Raw genomic sequence first — 22,897 nt, 5'->3', positions numbered from 1 at the left:
TGACTCAGAATGACGTTATGCACTATCTACCTTCTCTGTATAATTGCATAATCTTAATGGGGTCCCTCTGTACCACGCTCCAGTGGTTAATGTAGATTGAAACAGGAGGGGGAACTCTCGCCTCATCAATTAAGGAGGATCAGTGTGGGAGCACTCCTTGACCAAGCCAGGAAAAAGCAATTACTAGGAGCTGTGCTCTCCCCACTTCTTCTTTTGAACCTTGCCCTTCTTACTCTTATTGTTCGTTAAATCCACCTATTGTATCTTGTCTCATTTTTAGATGGTAATTTTTTCAGGGCAGGACCATCTCTTACTCTGTGTTTATGCAGTGCATAGCACAGTGGGGTCCCGGTTTTGATTGGTCATTCTACGTGCTACTGCATTACTATTACTAATAATAATAATGTAGTGATCCAGTTTTATCAGAGCTATTTTGAACTTGGTTGTCATTTTTATTTTTTTTTGCTTAGGAAATAGGGGAAGAGTTTCTTGTACTTGTTTTGCCTGGTCCAGAAAAGCATAGTTGTGAAGTACCTGCTATTTCACACTAACTCCATCACTGCAGCTGACGTGCTAAAATCCAGCCATGTCGCTTGGTCACATCAAGGGTTCATGGGCACCCTTTGTTAACTTCCATGGGAGCTATGGTTGTTTAGTGCCTTGGAAATCAGTCTCAGTAGTGTCAACTCTCACAATTTTATCACAAGTCTCACACTGTTTGATATTTTGCTTAAAGCCCCAGCTCCTGGAGGCAAGGGATTATATGAGAATATCAATCCTGATAATTATTTTTATAGTAAGATTCTAGCCCTGGTGGTTATGGTGTATAGCTTGAAAATATGACATGAATGTAACCTGAAGAAGGCAAATAAACAGCCAAAATTTATTTGTTTTTAAATTGCATGATTTTTAGCTATGCTTTTGTAATGTTTGGAGCTGGGAGTACAGCAGGCTTCTTATTTAGGACTTGGATATTGATTTTAGGCTCCAAGCTTTAGACACACAAACTTGGTAATTATGGCATTGACCACTCTTTGCCTCAACTCCTTCAGTCTACAAAAATGGGGATAATGATATTCTCTTTCTCCACCAGGTGGGTACTGTGAGGCTTAACTCGCGTATGTTTACAAAGCACTATGAGATCCTTTTATGAGAGGTGTTCTAGAAGTGAACTGTACCATTTGTCAAGTCATTCTCCGTTTTATTTATCTTTCATTCTCTTCCCCTAAAAAAAGCTTCTCTCACTTCTTGAAATCTGGTGGTCTGTGTATTACTTATTGGTGGTCTGGGGAGAGCTGGATGGTCACATGATACTATCTTCCTTCCTTGTTTTCAGCTGCTACATTGCACTAAAGACAGCTGAAACCTCTTAAATTCTTTTCTAACGTCGTGTAAGCAATTGCTGTAGTTGCCACAGGGATGTTAGACACTTGCCAATGGGAGGGGAAGTGTTCATGAGACCCTCTCTAGTAAGATGTGACCCATATTGTGAGAATCTCCCTCCCCATAAAAATAAGCGACTTAGAGAAAGGATACACCCTAATTTGAAGGAACTGACAATTTTAGAGGCTTTTCAGAAAATATTCACATGAACAATGTGATGTTTGTGTCTTCCCTTCCCATTGTCAGGGAATCGTAGAATATCAAGGTTGGAAGGGACCTCAGAAGGTCATCTAGTCCAACCCCCTGCTCAAAGCAGGACCAATCCCCAGACAGATTTTTGCCCCAGATCCCTAAGTGCCCCCCTCAAGGATTGAACTCACAACCCTGGGTTTAGTAGGCCAATGCTCAAACCACTGAGTTATCCCTCCCCCCTCTCAGATCTTGTGCTTTTAATCCATGCAAACATTACAAACTAGTCTCTCTGTCTTGTTGCAGATTGCACAGATGTGTAAGAAACATGACACCATTGGCCAGGACTTGGTTGCCATGTGTGTCAATGACATCCTGGCTCAGGGAGCAGAGCCCCTCTTCTTCCTCGACTATTTTGCCTGTGGGAAACTTGATGTTGAAGTGTCTCAAGCAGTCATAGCGGGAATAGCTAAAGCATGTAAAAAGGCAGGATGCGCTCTCTTGGGTACGAGCACTTGCTTCCTATACGGGATTTGAAAATTTGTGTGCTGCACCTTTTTTAAACTGTTTTTTAATGTTTTGTGTCCACACTCTTGAAAGGTTTCATAAATCAAAACTCGATGAGGCTCTGATTAACTGCCTATGCTTTATGAAATGGGGTCTTCATCCACCTACATAGCAGGTGCTGTTTGTTCACAAAAGCTATGAGTAGGTCAGGAATCCATGTTTTTACAATTTTCTTTCCCTGTCTCTTCATTTAACATCATAAAAATGAAGGGCTTTATGCAGCTCCTGCCAATAGGTCACATATTTGAATTATTTCTATATTTCAAGTCAATTTATAAATGTGCTGAAGAGGCATATTTGTTTTCTGATGAAGACTTCGTGTTTGGAGTATCCACATTTTCACAAAATCAGTTTATCCCAAGATGTTAAGATGTAAGTTTAAGCATTTTCCCTCATATTCTCATTAACTAGGTGATCATATTTTATTAGCAAATTATGTACGTATCCTATTATTCAATATTGAAGCTAATCTTACATACAATGAACCACTATATTAATTTTAACTTGTGACTTTCACAAAAATTAAACCTTTAAAATTCATTCAACTCATTAATATGTTTCAAATTCTATTAGAGAATGTTGTGTTATCCAAGTATTAATATGAATCCTTACTTTATAAAAGTAATAGAATGTAGGCTTACAATTTAGAAGAACGAAAACTACAAAGCCAAGTTCAGCTCCCTCTCTCTGTTTTTACATTTCTCCTCCTTTTAGAAGTAATTATCTCCCCGAGTAAAAATACAGGAGCAAAACTTAATAAATTTTCAAAACAAACCTTCTCATATACCAGTTAGAGATGGCAAAATCAGATAAGCTTATCTTGCATTATGTAACTATCTTTGAAAAATAGAAAGAAAAGAGTCTCTCTTAATGGGGATGTCTCATTTTACAGGTATTTCACAAGCTTTGTCCATGAAAAACAGGCAATGTATGTATTGCCTATCAAAAATTTTTTAATTAATTGGTTCATACCAGTATATGAATAAATGGGCTACTTACTTCAAACCCTGCATCTAAAATACACTTATATTTAAATATAAAAACTTGTCACATGCATTGACTAAATTGTTTAAATTTCAGAGCTTAATTTCCATTACGGTTACTACACAACTGTAAACATAGCCACCTACAGTGAGGTTAGAAAGGAAGCTGGAGGCTTACAAATTAATTGGTGGAGATCAATTATTAAGTTTTAAATGGGAATACTGTGTATCATTGTGTGCTCATATTCAGAAATATCCGAGACCATGAGTCATGTAGCCATTAGGATGCTAGAATTCTATCACTGTCCCTGTTTCAGACCTGTTAAAATCACTAATTTTTCCAGACATTTTGTTACATGAGAGAGCTACTTTTAAATACATCAGATCTTGTCAACACTAGGCAAAAAAAGTAGTTACAACAAACTATAACAGCTGTACAACCCTTTGCATCCACACACTGCAGCTGTCCCATGCATTTTGCAAGACTTAATTGTACAAAATGGTCGCAACACCTAGGAGAAGGCCTTTAGCTCAGATATGGCTGAAATGATGCAATCAACAAGGGTTTCTCTCCAGTGTGGACAGGAAGCCATAAGTATTGCAGCTGCACTGATTCAACTAGCCTTACTAACATCATCCCACAATGCAGTGCCACGTGTTTAGAAATTACTGAAAACCCCCTGCTCCCATCAGCAGTCCTGGCACTGTGGGATAGACACTTCAGAGTGTACTGGTACAACCAGGTTAGTAAAGCATTCTGTGTGTGGATGTGCCAGCATGGTTCTGCCAAACAACGTTGCTGTCTGGATACGCTAAACCATTGTGGAGACAAGGGAAGCAATCAATTATTTAATGCATTCAGTGTCCTTGGATACATTTCCTTGTGTAGCGTAGGAACACCCCAGAGGGGAATTAAACCTGTCTGTTATTCTCCAGAGTGCTAATCTGAGCATTATATTTTGCGATATAAATGAATAGATTTAGTTTTCACTAAGGTTGCATGCTCAGGAGGTGGTCTCTGTGCTCTGTGCATCACTCCTGTGATGGAAGCCATATTAGCACTGAGATAACAAACCCTATGAAAAAAATCTGTATAAACAAATGTAGGTATATAGTAATTTTAACCCTGGCCATCAGAAATTAGGATTTCTTGACAACATTCCAATTTGCTTGTCATCAGTTCCAATGACAGGAGCTTCAGCCATGTGACAAATGCTGCTGCTAATTATTTTTTTTCATGTAGCCTATTTACACCGCTGCATTCCTTTGCATCCGGTTGGAAACATAAAAATCATATGTATATTGATCCCAATGTCTTTCACCCCATTCTTTCTCTTTCCTTGTTCCCTGCAGGAGGAGAGACTGCTGAAATGCCTGGCATGTATCTGCCTGGGGAGTATGACCTCGCTGGCTTTGCAGTTGGTGCCGTGGAACAAGGACAGATGCTCCCCCAACTGGAGAGAGTTGCTGATGGGGATGTTGTCATTGGAATAGCTTCCTCTGGGGTTCACAGCAATGGGTTTAGCCTTGTAAGGAAGATTGTAGAAAAGTCGTCTTTAGATTTCACTTCTCCATCAGATGGTGGCTCTGGTGACCAGACGTTAGGTACCATCACTAATACATATACCTCTTCTCCTGCAGTGTAACGAAATGTCATGATTGTTTTCCCAACATAGCTTTTTTTTTATGATTCCACTATTACTTGACTATATTCTTCTTTCCCTTTTTTCAAATTAAATACACTGAAACAAATTAAGCTGAGGGGCAGATGGGTAATCACACTGGTGTATACTACAGGAGTTAGAGCAAAGCATTTTTCTCTTTCCACTTCAATTTACTTTGTCATATAGTCGTTGCTTTTCAATGTCTGGTAAATGAATATTTTTAGGCTTCCTTGATTTAATTTGATTGACGTTTATTTCTATGTTGTAATCAGTCTTTTTCATTTTACATTCACAGGGGAACTATTGTTAACCCCAACTAAAATCTACAGTAAAACTCTGTTGCCTGTCCTTCGTTCAGGGCGTGTTAAGGCCTACGCCCACATCACTGGAGGAGGTCTGTTGGAAAATATCCCCCGAGTTCTCCCAGAATCATTTGGTGTAGTTTTAGGTAAGGAAGCAAAATGGGCATCGTATTAAAAAAAATGTGCAGTTGTGGGCATGGACCTGAAAAGCCCATCAATGTGGTATAAGGTAAAATGACACTTTTTCTTGAGTCTCACATTTGCATGTCTAGAACACAGTTTATTTTTTTACTAGATCTTTATTGAATTTCCCCTTTCACTCAGAATACCTACAGAGTACCTTGTAGTAGGGTGACCAGATGTCCTGTTTTTAAAGGGACTGTCCCATATTTAAGCCCGCCTGTAGATGTCCTGACTTTTTCTTAAAAATGGGCAAATTGTCCCATATTTTCTGTTCTTCCCCCCCCCCCCCACCTCCCCCAGTACTGGTGGGTCCTGCTTTTGGCTGGATCCCTGCTCACCAACCGCCTGCCCACCGACGGGGGTGGGGGGGTGTTCAGTGGCTGACAATGGGGCTAGGTATGCAAGGCTGGTGGCGGGGTGAAGATGCAGTGCACGGGGTCAGCTGCTCCCACAGCTGGTCTGTCAGCGCAACCCGCCGGCTCTCCGCCAGCAGGACCCCACCCCGCCATCCAGTTTCCTGGCTGCACGCTCCGAGCTGCGGTGGCTGGTGCATGCAGGCAAGCGCAAGGCGGTGGCTGATTACGTGTCACCTTTGCTGCTGACTCATTGGCCCTTGATGTGCTCCCCCTCTCGCTGTTTTTCCCCTTTGTCCCCTCTTTCCCCAGCTCGTTTCTCCTTCATATCCCCCCCAGCGGAGCGTGTCCCACTCCCAGCACTGGGCGGAGAACCAGCCCCTGGTTGGAGCACTGAGCTCACCAACAACCTGGCCAGCAGCCTCCTTCCTTCCCCCACTGCCTCTGGCTGGGCCGGCACCCCAGGAAAGCCCAAGACCCTCCAGCCCAGGGCGGTGGCTAGAAGGAGCCGAGCCCTGCGTGTGCCAAAGCCCTGCACAGCGCTGGCACAGGGAAGCCGCTCCGCCCCTCAGCTAAGTTCTGGAGTGGCAGGGGGGGAGCGATTTTCAGCCTGTTTGTGCCCCGACCCTGCAGGCTCCATAGCAACCCCTGGGGCAGGGACTAAGCACCCTCTTCAGTCACCCTGCCCCCCGCCCTGAGTCCTACCCCCAGGGAGCGCAGGGTTGTTCCATCCCCTAGGCACCCTCCCCTGCTGAGCCACCTCTCTGGCCAGGTTCGCTGAAGCCTCTGCAGTCAGGTTCCCTGGGCCCTAGTGCACAGTGCATCCTTAGGGCTTAACCCCTTCCTGCCCATGCTGTAGCTGGGGGACAGGAGGTGGCTGGGGTATGTCGGTGGCCAGCAACAGCCTGGAATATTAGCTGCCTTTCGTCACTATTTGGGCAGGAAGGAACAAGCTGCTTCCAGCCACACGGGGAGGCCAGGGAAAGACATGGGCCAGGTCATCCCTTCTCTTCTCCCTCCCCTCCTCCCCCCCCGCGTCTGGAAGTAGCTCCCTTCCCTCCCGCACAGTGCCGAAAGGCTGCTGCTGGCCATGTTCTGGTGTGAACCCTGGCAGAAATCTGGGGAGGGGTTCATGTGACCCTGCGTCCATCCGTCCCATCTTCCCCTCCCTCCCCCCCGCTCATGTGTTGCCTCAGGAAGATGCAGCGCCAGGAGAGGCAGGTCTGTGCTGGAGACCCAGCCAGACATGGAGGGCGGAGAGCGCAGGGCAGGGAGGGAAGGGTCGGTTTCCCCCACCTCAGAGTGAGTGAGAGAGAGAGAGAGAGAGAGAGTGTGTGTGTGTGTGTGTCACCTTTCCCCGTGTGAACCCTTCAGCTTTAAAGATAAAAAGGTAAATAAAAAGAATCCAACTATGCAGTATTTCTTTTTAACAGGGGCTCGGTCGACTTGATGTTAATTTGAATGTTTGTACTGAATCGTTCTGATTGTCGCTGAACTTGTTTGAATACAAATAATTTTACCAGGTGTCCCGTATTCACCATAGGGAAATATGGTCACCCTACCTTGTAGCCTTAAGATTGCAATCTCTACTCCCTTGAACTCATAATGTTTTGGGTTGGGTTTGTTTGTTTAAGGAACCAGGTGGTTTAAAAACAACCAAAAGAGAGTCGCTACTGTTTTGTAACATCACACAAGCTCAGCTCAATCTAACTTGTTTGAGAGATCTTTGTTGTGCAATAGAGTGTAATTAGTAGCTCACATGTTAGGAGGAATGTGTGCATAACATCATAATCATGATACTTTGCACTTGGATACTGCCTTTCTGAAATCTCAAACCATTTTACCTACATTAATTAATCCTCATAATAACGTAGTGGGATATTATTATTCCCATTTTACAAGCAAGCAACTGTTGGCACAGCAAAGTTAAGTGACTTGTTCAGGATCACATAGTGTTGGTGCCAGGTGCAGAATAAAACAGAACTCATGACTCCCAGTTCTCTGTTCCAAATAATAAATTGTGCTTCCTTCCACAGACTGAGCTCATCAGATCTGTGTTTTATTTTTATAGTTCGCGTCTTCTATATGCTAAAATCTGTTGAGTATGTATGAAAACCAGAACATAACATTTAAAATATAATATGGCAAAAAGAAATCTACTTCCTTTTTAACTCCATCAGACTTGTTCAGCAATGCTGCTGCTGCGGGCCAATCAGTTCTTGCCATGGGGGAAAGGGGTCTTGTCTCTTGGAATCTGGTGGTGCCTCCCTCATTTTATACCCTCTCTACCATTGCAGCTGTCATCTTCCCAGGAGAGGATGACTAATAAGAGCACCTTCTGAAGTATCCTCAGAGCCTCTTCCTAATTATTAGCCAATGGGTCACAGTTGAGTAATTCATTTCCTACATTCCATGGGCTGAACCACATTTTCCAACACTCCAGACCCTGCTGACTGAGGCAGTAAGAGACAGGGACTGGGAATTAAATCCAGTTCTTCTGCATTGCAGCAAAGATCACTGAGCCTAAGACTGCCCCAGGTCTAATCATTTTTGCATTTGTAATTCACGTCCAGAAATTCTGGCTCTTGATATTCTAGGAACTTGAGTATTTGTGTCAAGACAATCATTTCTATTCAACACTTGTTTTGTATTTCAACAAGCAATTTACAGCCTCAATCATTTTCAGATGCTCACAGTTGGCGGATACCTGAAATCTTCTCTTGGCTTCAAAAAGAGGGAAATCTCTCAGAAGAGGAGATGGCCCGAACATTTAATTGCGGGATTGGTGCAATCTTGGTGGTAGAGAAGGCACTGGCTCAGCAGGTTCTGAAAGACGTACAGAGACATGAGGAAGCCTGGCTGATTGGGAAAGTCATCTCCCGACACACAGGTACTGGGTTCTCATTTACCTAGAGGAATATAGGACCAGATCCCCAGCAGATGTAAATCAGTGAAGCTCCACTGATGTTAGCTGAGGATCTAGTCCATAGATACTCTGTCGCATTTGCTTTATAGGTGTGTTAAAATGATAGTCCTGCTTAGGAGAGTTTGTTAGTCTTGAAGTGGTGAGAAACTGGTCTAATTCTCAGAGGTGCTTAAGTCCTTTTATGTTCTCTGTATTTCTCCGTTTGTTTACGGGGGGAATAGCTCGGTGGTTTGAGCATTGGCCTGCTAAACCCAGGGTTGTGAATTCAATCCTTGAGGGGGCTACTAAGGGATCTGGGGCAAAATCAGGACTTGGTCCTGCTAGTGAAGGCAGGGGGCTGGACTTAATGACCTTTCAGGGTCCCTTCCAGTTTTATGAGATAGGTATATCTCCATATATGTATGTAACACTTTTTTTTTTTTCTTCTCCATTAAGAATCTGCCCATGTTGAAATCAATAATCTGCTTCAAGCCTTACAAGCAAATAGGTTACAGTTTTTGCACAACCATATCCAAGGCAAAATCCAAACAAGCAAAGTGAAGGTGGCTGTTCTCATCTCTGGAACAGGTGAGGCTTTTGCATTCTTCACTACAAAGTGCAACACAGGCTGTTGGACAAAGAAACTTAGGCCCTGAACCAAAACTGCTTCAAGTTGGTGGAAGTGTTCCCATGGACTTCAGTGAGCTTTCGGTCAGGTGCCTAGAGTTCAACATCAGGGGGCAGCTCCTCGGGGCAGGCAGAACAGATTTTTGCCCTAGGCCATTTTGAATTGGAGATACTCTGATCATTACACACGTCTGCAAAATGTTTGAGATACACCTACATATGTAGCTTTTGCCCACACACCTCTATACCGCCTTCAAGCGATCAACCAGCTGATCAGAGGAATGCAGCATTGTATTTTCAAACACACCAAACTTTCCTTCTGTGTTTTATAGACATATAGGCAGCCCCAAAAGTAACACATGCAGCATAGTTCATGCAATGGAAAGTAGGTTTTACAAATGCATAACTTATTAAACCGTTTCATGTTCTCACACATGCCAGGGGTCCAAGCCAGTGCTCACTAAGGTCAGTGGAAAGACACCCATTGACTTCAGGGGCCATTGGCTCAGACTCCTCCTATGTTACTGTTTTTAAAAGCCATCTCGGAATGTTCAGTATATTTACCCTCCAAGAAATGCTTGGTCTTCATTTCTTCTTTTTCATTTTTAGGCACAAATCTTGAAGCCCTAATAACCAGCACAAAAAAGCCAACCAGCTACGCACAGATAGTCCTCGTCATTTCTAACAAGTCAGGTGTGGAAGGGTTAAGAAGAGCTGAAAGAGCTGGTATTCCTACAAAAGTAAGCAATGTTTCACCTTTTGAATTAGATTTTACTAACTCACTGCTGTGGAAATCTAGCCAAGGATTAATAATATTTATAGGGGAAAGGTGGAGCTGGAGCACAGGACTGGGAGCCAGAAACTCCAGAATTCTTCTATGCCACTGACTGTGCCCTTGGAAAAGTCACTTAACTTCTCTCTGTCTCCCATCAGTAGGATGGAGATAATAGTATGTCTTTTATTTCCATCTTAGAGAAGTTACTGGGATTTGTTATTGGGTGTGCCTAGAAACCCCGGCCATTGTTAATGTTGCAAAACACTTAAAATTACCCCCCCCCCCCCCCCCCCCATTCCCAAACCACCACCACCAACAACCTACCTACCTTTCACTTCCGGAGCTAATATTTTTCTTGCTTGGGGTCTCCCAAAAGGTGATTATTTTTATTAATAACAAAATGAAAGGCTTTTGTTCAAACTTTAATAAGTTCAGCTGTGGTGAGAAAATATGTACATTTCAGACAATGCTACAGCCAACATGGCTGCAGTTTAAAAATAGCATGGAGAGAGTCCTTGTTCAGGGTTAGTGTATTTGTTTGGTTTGCAAAAATATTTATCAATTATAAACAATGGAGAATCGGCCCAATGTGAGTTCTGCCATTGATTTCAACTAGAGCAGGATCTGATGCTTAAACAAATTATTATTATTACTATTTGCGTGATATTAGAGAGACAAGGTGGATGAGGAGGTATCTTCCCCCCTCCCCCCACAGTAAGGGCTACAGCTATGATCAGGACCCTATTGTGCTAATGCCGCACAAATATATAGTAAGGGTGAGAACCACAAAGGGAGTGAGGCATTGCGAAGCTCAGTGTCACAGCACCTAACTCTTAGGCACCTAGAAAATCACCGCAACAACACTGCGCTCCCCAAAACCTGAGGGCAGGGCTACACTCCAGGGTTAAGTCAACCTAAGTTACGCAACTCCAGCTATGTGAATAACATAGCTGGAGTTGACATAGCTTAGGCCAACTTACTGCGGTGTCTACACCACACTGGGTTGACAGGAGAAACTCTCCCATCAACTTACCTTACGCTTCTCGTTCTGGTGAAGTACTGGAGTCAAGGGGAGAGCGATCTGTGGTTGATTTAGTGGGTCTTTACTAGACCCGCTAAATCGACCCCTGGTGGATCTTTCGCATCGATCCCCAGTAAGTGTAGACATACCCTGAGTTCTTTGAGTGCTTTCTCGTATCCATTCCATATTAGGTGTGTGTGCTCACCACATGCACCGGTGCAGGAAGTTTTTCCCTCAGCAGTATCCGTAGGGGACCGGCTCTGGCGCCCTCTGCAGTGGCGCCCGCATGGCGTGCGGTATAAGGGGCGCCACCGGCTCCCCCCACCCTCAGTTCCTTCTTACCGCTGGTGATGGTGCTGGAATGTCTGCTGCTTTGGCTAGCGTTGTTTCGTTCTCTGTTCTTGCGAACTTCCAAATCCCGTAAAATAGCTGTATATAGTTACTAGTTTTCTTAGTTACCCTTAGTAGTAGTTCTCCAACTCTTCGTTAGTCCCGGATGGGACCCAGCCAGGGGTCGGGGCATGCCCCGGTCCCCAGGCTTTAAGCCCTGCGATTGCTGTAAACGGTCTATGCCCATCAGCGATCCACATACCAGCTGCCTACGGTGCTTAGGCGAAGGGCACATAAGTGACAAGTGCCGTATCTGCAAGTCCTTCAAATCTAGGACGAAGGAGCGCGATATCCATTTTAAGAGCACTCCTAATGGAATCAGCACTCACTCCGGCACCAGAGCAGTGGGGTCTGACTCCGCACCAAGCACTGTGGCCTCCGTGCACAGTGTTCCCCCAGTGCCGTACACGAGCCGGCACTGGTCTCCCTCCACGGCTCTGGTCAAGAAACCGAAAAAGACTGTGAGCCACCCGCCTCCACCCTCTGCCCAGTCCGTCATGATCGCCCTGATGTGGCCTCGTCAGCACTGGTTCGGCATGCTCATGAGCCTGTCAGCGGCCCCTCCCTGGCCCCTGCCCAACTGACTGGACCTGCAGTCAGAGGACCACGGTTGACTCCTACGCCCCCACCTTGTGTCCCTCCACCTCTCAGCGTGTATGCTGCATGGCTGAACCTGGAGGAACGGACCTGTTCGGAAGAAGTCCAACGGGTCCTCCTGGGAAATAAGAAGCCCTCAACTAGACTGACTTACCTGGCCGAGTGGACTAGGTTTTCCTGCTGGGCGTCTGAACAGGGCATCTCTCCCTCATATTCCTCCATACAGGCTGTCCTGGACTACCTGCTCCGTTTGAGGAACCAAGGCCTGGCACGCTCTTCCTTAGAATCATAGAATGTCAGGGTTGGAAGGGACCTCAGGAGGTCATCTAGTCCAACCCGCTGCTCAAAGGAAGATTAATCCCCAGACAGATTTTTACCCCAGTTCCCTAAATGGCCCCCCTCAAGGATTGAACTCACAACCCTGGGTTTAGCAGGCCACTGCTCAAACCACTGAGCTATCCCTCCCCCCTTCCATTAGAATGTATCTCGTGGCAATCTCTGCTTTTCACCCACTGGTCCAAGGACAGATGGTGTTTTCCCAAGACATCACGGTCAGATTCCTGAGGGGACTTGAGAGACTCTTCCCACAGGTACGGGCCCCTGTCCCGCAGTGGGATCTTAACTTGGTCCTCTCTAGGCTCACCAGCCCACCCTTTGAGCCACTGGGTTCCTGCTTCCTTTCCCACCTGTTGTGGAAGGTTGCATTCCTGGTGGCGGAGACGTTGGCAAGATGGGTCTCTGAAATTAAAGACTTGACCTCAGAACCTCCACACACAGTCTTCTACAAAGATAAGGTTCAGTTGCGGCCTCACCTGACCTTCCTGCCAAAGGTGGTCTCCACCTTCCATATGAACCAGGACATCTTCCTCCCACTGTTCTGTCCCAAACCACATAAGGCCAGTGAAGAGAAGCGTCTTCGCACCCTGGACGTCCAGAGGGCCTTGGCTTTCTACTTAGAACGTACCAAGCCTTTCCACAAATTGACTCGACTCTTCATCGCTACAGTGGATAGGAGGAAGGGTCACCCGGTGTCTTCGCAGAAGATTTCCAATTGGATTACCTTGTGCATAAGAACCTGTTACGACCTGGCGGGGGTTCCGCAACTGCAGATTGTCAAAGCCCACTCGATGAAAGCGTAGGTGTTTTCGGCGGCCTTCCTGGCACACATCCCTATCCAAGACATCTGTAGAGCCGCAACATGGTCCTCTGTTCACAAGTTTACTGCTCATTATGCCATCACTCAGCAGGCCAGGGACGATGCTGGGTTCGGCAAAGCTGTGTTGCAATCGACACATCCATGAACTTCTGTCCACCTCCAGGGGTACTGCTTGGGAGTCACCTAATATGGAATGGACATGAGCAAGCACTTGAAGAAGAAAAGACAGTTAACTTTTCCGTAACTGATGTTATTTCAGATGTGTTGCTCATGTCCATTCCATGACCTGCTTGCCTTCCCCACTGTCAGAGTTTCCGGCAAGAAGGAACTGAGGGTGCGGGGAGCTGGCGGCACCCCTTATTCCATGCACCATGTGAGCGCCACTCCAGAGGACACCAGAGCCGGTCCCCTAGGGATACTGCTGAGGGAAAAACTTCCAGCACTGGTGCATGCGGCGAGCACACATTCCTAATATGGAATGGACATGAGCAACACATCTCAAAGAACACGAGTTATGGAAAGGGTAACTGTCTTTTAGGCACAGAGGCTCCCTATCCAATGCATGGGGAGAGAGAGGCACCTCAGAACACAATCTGCAAAAGCCAGCACGTTAGGTGGGGAGCTGCCTAAGCCAGCCAGTGGGAGATGCTGACAAGAGCTGAACCCCTCCCTTCTCTTGGAGACAGGCACCTAAGTCCAGGCTGCAGGGAGGCATCAAGGTCTACTTAGAGATCCACAAATGAGAACCAGCCACGTAGAGTCAGGTACCTTAGGCGCCTACAGGGTTTCTTGCAGGAATGACTTAGGCACTTGACTCAGTCCCCGTGAAATGGGGGGAGGGGAAGGAAGTGGCGGTGTCCACCTTATAGCCCAGTCGTTAGAACACTCTACCTGGGATGTGGGAGCCCTACATTCAATCCCCACCTCTCTGGCAAAGGGCGAGCGAGGATTTGAAGGGGGGACTTCCATCTCTCAGAAGAGAATTCTAACCACTTAGCTAAGGGATCTTCTGATGCAGGGCTCTCTACCTTTCCTGTGGAGGTGTTCCCAATTGGATAAACAATGCAAGAGTGATTGGAGCAGGGGGACTGGGCCCTGAGTCAGTCTCCGACTTCCCTGACGGGTGCCCTAACCACTGGACTTAGAGCATCATTCTCGTATGCTCCCATTCTCTGGCCCAATGACTATTTATCTACAGTAGAACAGTCGTGGGGCCAGATTGAGGGTGGGAATGATTCTGGAGTCCAGGAACTAGGACATTCACCGGAGAGGGAGGGAGGGAGATCTGGGGTCCAGTCCTTGTGTTCCAATCACTTTAATTATTTATCTACAATGGAACAGCTTCACCAGGAGAGGTGGAGAGAGCCTCACAACAGAACATCCTGTAGCTCAGGGGTTACAGCACTTTCTTGAGAAGTGGGAGTCCTCTATTCAAATCCTCTCTCTCTCTTCCCCCCTTTGAGAGGAGGGAATTGAACCTGGGTCTCCCACATCCCGGGCAAGTGCTCTAACTACTAAGCTAAAAGTTATCAGGTGCATGGCACCACCACTGCTTCCTTCTCATGCCAGATTTTGACCCACACTTGGTCCAGTAGGCATGCTCAGAGGTTGCCTACAGCATTGGACCCCACATGTGACTTAGGCGTTCAATCGCTTCTCTTTTTCTGGTTCGTGAATCACTCTGGGTCTTAAGCAGGAGATAGGTGTCCGGATGCCTAGACGGAGGCAGTAGTACGCCTGTCCAGAACCTGAGACACCCAGGGAACTTTTTTACCTGAAAAACGTAAGTGCCGAGTGAGTTTAGAGGCCTACAGAGATCAGCAGGTGTTTTGTGGATCCCACCCTAAGAGACAGTGTCTGTCCTGAAGAGCTCACAATCTAAGTGGACAAGACAGAGTGGGAAGGGAATCAGAGCCACACAGAGGTGAAGTGACTTGCCAAAGGTTACACAATAGCAAAGGTCAATAGCAAAGCCAATAATAGAAGCCAGTCCAGCCCTATCCACTCAACCACACTGTCAATGCACTGAACAACTGCACGGCCAATTTAGCATAAACTTTTCAAACTTAACACGCTGACTTTAAACCCAATTGTTTTTTATACATTTCATTGGCATTTAACTGGCCTTGTTATTTTAAAGCTATGGATATTTTAAGAAAATAGTTTTGGTAGTTTAATTTTAAAATTATTCACATTTAAATATGGCATGGGTGTCCTTAGCAGAGAAAACTTTAACTGGAGCAATCCTCATCCTTACCTAGCTGTTCCTTCTTAACATGTCTATAATTAACCGTCCAGCCTTCTGTGGTGCCCTATGTTACGTTTTTTAAATGGGTGGGGGGAGGGGAGAATCTTGTTTGCAATTTACACTGATCTAAGGTTTGGATGGGTTTAAACCTTGTAGATTGTTTTAAGGCTTCATATCAACTGAAGCTGGTTAAGCCAGTCTAAGAGTTAGGGTGCTTGTTATATTTTTCAGGTTATTACTAATAATTAATTGTTAATGGTCCAAATCCTATAGCCTTAAACTGAGTTTAAGCAGGCATAACTCCCATTGCTTTCAACATGAGTTTAGCGGAATATAGTCTAAGTTGAAAACTACAGGATTTGATCTACTATTACTTACATGCATTTCTGAAGTGCCTATCTTTGTAGTATCTGGACACCCTTCTTTGGTCATATCTGGAGTTTTAGATTTTTGTTTGATTACAGCACAGTGTTCCAGCGCGTTCTTGTTATATGAGAGAGTCAATTAATCCCACATTCATGTCTGTGTTTCTCCTTTTTTTGGCTATTGTAGGTAATTGACCATAAATTGTATGGAAGTCGCACAGAATTTGATAATGCGGTTGATAAAGTCCTTGAAGAATTCTCAGTTGAACTGATCTGTCTTGCAGGATTTATGCGGATTTTGTCTGGTCCCTTTGTCAAAAAGTGGGACGGTAAATACACTATTTTGTCTTGTTTAGAAATATATATTACGACATTTTGCAGTTAAGCACTGTATTTAGTCTGGCAAACATTATATAGAGAAAACAAGCCAGTGTACATAGATGATTGACCACTTTAAATAGTAATGCCTTTTTATCAACTATATTCTAGATTTTTTTAAGAAAGTACAAAACTGCTGAAGGTTGGAACCATGGGCGGCCAGTGTCCCAGCCATTGGGGGAGGATAGCCCCTGGCCCCGCCCATTGTGCCAGATGCCCTGCCCCTCTCCCTCCCCTTTTGCCTCCCCCTCCCCTGCACCGGGCGGCTGGGTAGCACGGCCGCAGTGCCCCCAGCACTAGTGCACTGGGCAGTGCAGTCTGAGCGCTGGGCTGGCAGCGCAGGCCCAGCGCCAACTGCCCTGAGTCCCTGCGGGAGGCACGCCGGCCAGCCCTGAGCGCCGGGAACTGCAGAGGGAGTCTGGGGGTGGAGCGTGGGCGGGGCCATACCAGGCAGTTTGGGGAGGCACAGCCTATGATACCCGGTGCCTGTGGTTGGAACAGAAACCTTCCCTCTCCCCAAAACTGCAACTAAAGCACCTTCTTTGGTTGCACGGGGAGTTAGAAACTTAAAGCAATTGAGTGACACACCAGTTGCATATCATTAGCCAGCCATCCAGTTGCTGATCCCATCATTGGTGATGAAAATTGGGATGATGCAGGAATAAGCCATGACATGCTGATAGTTTGTTCAAAGGCTGAGGCTGTAGCATTTATAGAAATAGTTCAAGTGGCAATGTCATTTAGTACTCCATCTGGTCCTAAATAAGTGTAAGGCCTCAGAGTACCCATCGTGTGCCTAGGATTTTAACGTGATATGGTCAGAAATCCCGAACCAAGCCAATAGTGGGGGGGAAACGTGCTTATTCATGGGATGCCTTATACAATCTCTGCACAAGGTAGTAATGTCTTCCCTGGCTCTGTACTATAGATCAGTTTCCTTAGCCTTCCCTGTTTCCAAACCCATGCCCAAGTTTCAGGATAGGAGGTCACTACAAGTGATCTCTACTATGATGGGATTGCCCCCAAAATAGTCCTAGGTTATATGTCGCCTTTTTATGTTATAAAAATGAACCTCTCAAATAGGTCACCTACCCCCCTGCTGCTCTTAAGCTGAAGTTCCCATCAGGCTGTCTTTATCCTACATGCTCCCACCGCTCTCAGGTGCATAGCTTTCACCTTTAGCTTTAGTTGCTACAGAAAAAAGGGAGGGAAGACAAAGAAAAAAAACAACCCTCCACCACCTCAGCTAATGGCTTTGTGGGGCCAGGGAGGGAAATTCCTTCCTAACCCCAAACAAAGCAATTGGAGTGACCCAGATCATATGAACAAGAATCAGTCCAGGGGACCTTTTAGGGCATCCAGAAACGAGCCATCGCACCAAACATCGAACCTTGTTAACACAGTGAAAGGTCACCCCTTGCGTCAGCCTTAGGGGCTGGTGATTAGGGAGCTCTTCAGCCTGCTATGAGAAAGCAAAATTGGTTCCTAATCCCCCTGCCACACCCTTTTAAACCCTGCTATTATGGAGGAGGGGGCCACATTAATCCCAAATTGCGAGGAGACCAGATTACTTTCCTCTAGAGAAATAAACAAGAAGGGTGAAGGGAGCCAGTATCTTTCCCTTCCCTTTATCATTTGCATTGCATTGCATTTGCATTGCATTCTTTCCACTTCCTTCTGATGGAGACATTGTGTGTAACCTGCTTCTGTAAAGGAGAGGATAAGAGAAATCCGATATTGAAATTCTTACACAAGTAAATGGTGCACTCAGTTTCCCCTGCAATACCTGCTCCTATTGCTTGCTTCCTGAATCAGTAGAAACAGTCTGGAACAGGGAGAACCCAGTTGCATGGACAACTCCCCATTCCTGTGCTTGGGTTAGAGACTGGGGCCCAAGCAGTCCTCTGCTACAGTTCTGCTTCTGTACTAGCAGCTGATAGCAGGTCACTGGGTGGCAGGTCCGGCCTGCGTAGATCTTAAAAATCCTGTGGAGCAAGGTTCAAGACCTGAAGTCCCTGACAAACCAGAGAGCTTCACAACCTTTTGCACAAGTAGTTTCAATCCTCCTCTTCCCATGCGTGTTTTGTGATATTTAAGTAGCAGTAATAGGACAGAGAGGCAAAAGCTTTCAGGACTTTTATCAGTTATCTCCTGGTAACCTGCCCCTGCCTATCCCCTGACACCCAGTTTACCCTCTGGCCTGTCTCAGACTCTGACCTCCTGGTATCTGAACTGGGCCAACTCCTGCTCTGACCACTAGGTCAGACTCCCCATGTCCTGGTCATGACAGGGTTCCTCTCTGGCCCTGCAATATTGAAGGTGAATCTTTGCAGAAAGGATGCATGAAGAACAGCCCCCATACTGCAGCTCCTGGGGATACTGTAACAAGAAACTCCAACTCAACTGAAGTGTCACAGGCGCAGTATTGTCCTCAGTACATTTTTGCCCAAGGACAAAACAATCGCTAGAAGATGACCTGGCATATTGAAGCCGAAGAAAAGCCTTATTTGAATGAAATAGGCTGGAGATAGTGTTGAAGACCTGTTGGTTTTTATGCTATACTTATCCCCATAAGGCTACCAATGTCGTCATTGTCTGGAGCGGTTACTGTTGTGTGCATCCAAATTGTGCACAGGACTCCATGGGACATGGCCCTCATCTTGCATTGACTGCCTTCCCTTGTGCCACTTTTCCCATTGCAGTGCATGCTCTTCCCCCCCCCTCCCCCCCCAGAATTGGACCCTGCTGTCCCTAACATTAGTCAGCCAAGTGTCTCACCGCACTGCAATTAAGCTGTTGGTGAATACTGACGGCACGCAACTCACACAGATAAGGCATAGAGTGACATTTGTGTACAAGATACCCTAATGTGAGGCACGTGTTATTGTCTTCCTGGTACCTGAAAAGGAATTTTTGTTTGTTCTGAATTGAGCATCAGATCCTCAGCTGCTGTAAAATGTCATCACACCATAGACTTCAGTCTGGCCCAGGATTTCCAGTGCAGTTTGTCAGACAAAACAACAACTTAGAGGAGGAAAAAAAGACCTTTTTGAGGAGAGGAGACAACCTGATGGCTTAGCTGTAGCACTAGTATGTATGTGATTAGCGTTCAGTCCTAGTGTGAGGCTAGCTAGTGACTTAAGGACTATGAGCAATAGGAGTGTGCCTGTAGTCAGATGAAAAACAATCCATGAACACCACCACAAAGAACAAGGAGCTATAAACAAATGATAGTCATGGCAGAGATTCTTGGGAGAAGTGTACCATATATGTACAAGCGTTTTCTTGTTCCCAACCCTAATCAGCTGGAAATAGATGGGGTAGAACATAGATTCCTGATGAGTTTGGGACTGCTTTGTCATGGCATTATGAGCATTTTGCATTCTGGTTAACGATGAGGCATTTACTTGATGTTTAAACTTGTGAAACGAGGGCTGAGAGCTAAGAGATAATGATGATTTCATTTATTCTTTTCTAGGAAAAATACTGAATATTCATCCATCTTTACTACCTTCTTTTAAAGGAGCAAATGCCCATAAATTGGTATTACAAGCTGGAGTCCGAATCAGTGGCTGTACTGTGCATTTTGTAGCTGTAAGTATGCCATTTCTAACAGAAATGAGCAGCTTTGAAAAATGTGCAGTGAATAATCTTGGTTGGAATAATACCTGTGTCAAAACGATCTGTCTTTTCCTCTTCATTTGTAGAAATGGTTAGATGTACAGTGAGGAATTCTTTACACTGTTGTGCAGTGGGGGAATTGGAAATGAACACTATACTAGAATTCAGGCTTTAGCTACACTTGCTTTTTTTCTGTGCAGCTTCCTACCATTGGTAACAGTAGTGCTGCTCCACCAGTTGTCATATCAATGGGAGCGCTAGCACAAGCAAGGCCTTGGTGATCAGCAGCATCTTTACCCACTACCGTGTTTCCAAGTCCTGTGTTTTTATCATCAGCCTGTTTAGTGTTCTTAGAGCTCCAGTTGCTGGAATCAAGGAAGGCCTGAGAATCTCAGCTTTTGTTAAAAAATTTGTTCCAGCTCTCATGCCTGCAGAGAAAAGCTTGAAACTATGGAGTGACTGTAACCTAAAGGCCCACACCCCAGCAGGCAAAGAAAAGAACCCTAACTGTATTAATTTTGTAAAAGTCATTTTTTTTTCTTCTTTTAACACTTGGAGTTGGCAATATTGCCACCATGTTGTCAAGACCTGCTTTGAGCAGGATAAGCAACAGTCTTATGGGAGGTCAAGAGCTGGGCCTAAGAAATTCAGAAGACCTGGACACCTAATTTCCTGGTGCTGATATTTCTGTTTTGACACCAATTTTGTCAAAAATTTTGAATCATTCAACTAGCCGTGGTAGGCCTGCATGATGCTAGGGAGAGTCTATGGCTTTTGGAGGAATTGGCTTCCACAGAAAACATTGCTCAGCTGGACCCCTGTTAAAATGACTTTCAGTTCTCTCTGGACAATTAACTGAAAGATTTATTTACAAGTTAACCTCTCCCTCCCTGGTATTTTAGACATGTGTTATGAACTCCATAGGGTTGCTGAGCCTTGGCTTCTCACCGTTTATGGAGAACGCATGTGCACAATTAAATTAGTTTAGAAGCAAGATTTTTTTTCTTCCTCATTTACTTATCAGGATTGAAAGTAGCGGGACGCAGCTCCCTTATTAAAAGCTTGAAATCATCCTCCAACTCCAATAGCTGCTTAAGAAATCCATTTTCTTACTCTTGCCAGAACTGTGGCATGTGAGGTGGCATGTGAGGAGGCAAGTTCGGTTCTTCCAGACACGAATGTGGTTCTGTCCTTCCATAGTATGTCATTGTGGCATTTCCACAAATGAAGAGAATTCATAGACAGCAGGGAACATTACTGATCACGTGGGAAATAGTATTTTAGAGGTGGAAAGATCTTTGGGCTCACCATCTCCTTGTCAATGCAAGATAATTCTCTGTTGTAAATATACTTGCATTTTGTCTAGTCCAGTTTTATATGGCTGAAGTGCTGTGGCTTTCACTGCTTTCTCATGGGACACTATTCCTCAACCTCACAGAAATTCCCTGCAGGCCAAGGTGTATTTTCTGCACTCCTCACATATCACAAGAAATATGTATAAGTGGTACCTAAGGTAACCAAAGCAAATAACTGTCCTACTTTTGTGCATCTTCTCTTCCCCCTCTTTCAGTTTACAGTATTCTGGATTTTCTTTTTTCAGGAGGAAGTCGATGCTGGAGCTATAATTTTTCAAGAGGCAGTTCCCGTGAAGATTGGAGACACAGAGGAGACCTTGTCAGAAAGAGTAAAAGAAGCAGAGCACAGAGCCTTCCCTGCTGCCTTGCAACTGGTGGCCAGTAAGGCAGTCTGCCTAGGCGAAAGTGGCAAGATCTTCTGGAATTTAGAACAGCGGACTTGAAGACTCTTGGCTGTAGTGATGGAACAACAGTACTAAAGTTCTAACAAAAATAATCCAGAGGGCAGAACTTAGCAACCGTACAGTTACTTTTATTCTGTTCATAGAGTGTATTTTAGTGTAATATTTCCCATGACATTCCACCAGGATCTCCAAATTCTCTCTAGTGCTACTGCTCCAAAGTAAAAGCAGAGAAAGCCAAAAATGGGAAGGGAGGGGGATTTAAAAATTTTTTTTAGAATACCGTGGTGGTAACTGATCAACATTGCTCTGGCTGCAGCCAGAAGGAAGGAAGTGGCCCTCATAACAAAATCTTTCTTTAAAGAAAATGGTGAAGTGGATTTTGCTCCTGCAAATTGTTTTTCATGGTCTGGACTCACGATATCAAGTAACTCCAGAGGTGGAACCTGTGATCCAGCAGACGCCTTACAGAATGAAACTCCTGATGAACACTTACCTGTGGGTGAGTCTGGCTTTAGGGACCTCTTTTCATACCTAGAGTCCACTAGAGGTTAAGCAAGTTTAGAGTCAGAGGTGGGTTTTTTCAGTGTAGAATTGGAAATGAGATGCTTTCCGTTTTCATAATCCTATGTGAAATTCTTTACCAATCCTGTCATAGCTAAATTCAGGAATTCTGGGAGCATCTGTTTAAGCTAGAATAATATTTTTTTTTTTTAATTCTCTACCTACCCCTCTTCCCCTCCAAAATCTTTTGTGATTCTCAGAAGCATATTTGAGTGTTTTTATTATGGCTGAACTCTTATCTCTGTACAAGCCCCTCATTTTCTTTTAATGTTTTTAGCAGCTGCAAACGTTAGTCACTATACAGTTTACTCAAATCCGTTTTTCCCACAAGCTAGAGGCACCTTCCTTCAGTTACTCCTGCATAGTTTTAAAACGAAACAAAAGCCAGAAACTTCCTGTCACTAATACACTAAGTGACACCAAATGTTGGTTGCCAGCCTGTGTATTGACATTCTTTCTGCGTTAGAACAATTTCAAGTGCTCAGTCATTTCAAATCCAATTCTAATAAAGTTGAGAAAAACCAATGTTAAATGGACATCATTTAAATATTTTCCTTAGATTCTTTTGCTTTCATTAAGGGCGGAAATTATTTTTAAAAATTCTGTTTTTAGAAGGGAACACACTATTGTTTCAGATGTAGATACACAATGGTAGGCAGAGCAGGTGGATATGCAGCAAGTCTCCCAATGACAGTGGTTTTAACTCCATCTTAAGGTTGATGGACATTCTGCCTAAATATGCCTAGGCCTTAGGCTTAAAAAGCAAGACAAGTGGTAAAATTTCTAAAGACCTTTCAAACTATTGATGATGATGGGCACGTTCTCCAAAAACCACCACCTGAGCCAGGGAAAGAACTTATAAACAATTTG

At 44.8% G+C, this 22,897-nt stretch overlaps 1 protein-coding gene across 1 annotated transcript in view; it reads left to right on the top strand.

Moving 5' to 3' along the window:
* The window catches only part of GART (phosphoribosylglycinamide formyltransferase, phosphoribosylglycinamide synthetase, phosphoribosylaminoimidazole synthetase), a 53,053-nt gene extending 30,494 nt beyond the window's left edge, over positions 1–22,559 (top strand). The window contains exons 14-22 of the mRNA XM_008165260.4: positions 1,879–2,077; positions 4,476–4,727; positions 5,082–5,234; positions 8,311–8,514; positions 8,986–9,117; positions 9,766–9,896; positions 15,896–16,037; positions 19,565–19,680; positions 21,308–22,559. Of these exons, the coding sequence (XP_008163482.2) occupies positions 1,879–2,077; positions 4,476–4,727; positions 5,082–5,234; positions 8,311–8,514; positions 8,986–9,117; positions 9,766–9,896; positions 15,896–16,037; positions 19,565–19,680; positions 21,308–21,505 (1,527 nt within the window). The 3' untranslated portion in view covers positions 21,506–22,559. The remainder of the gene's footprint in view (positions 1–1,878; positions 2,078–4,475; positions 4,728–5,081; positions 5,235–8,310; positions 8,515–8,985; positions 9,118–9,765; positions 9,897–15,895; positions 16,038–19,564; positions 19,681–21,307) is intronic.
* Positions 22,560–22,897: the final 338 nt, after the last annotated feature.

Source organism: Chrysemys picta, chromosome 1, assembly GCF_011386835.1.
Source record: "Chrysemys picta bellii isolate R12L10 chromosome 1, ASM1138683v2, whole genome shotgun sequence".
Lineage (NCBI taxonomy): Eukaryota > Metazoa > Chordata > Testudines > Emydidae > Chrysemys > Chrysemys picta.
Note: the sequence above shows the minus strand (reverse complement) of the source record. Positions and strands in the feature narration are given on the sequence as shown.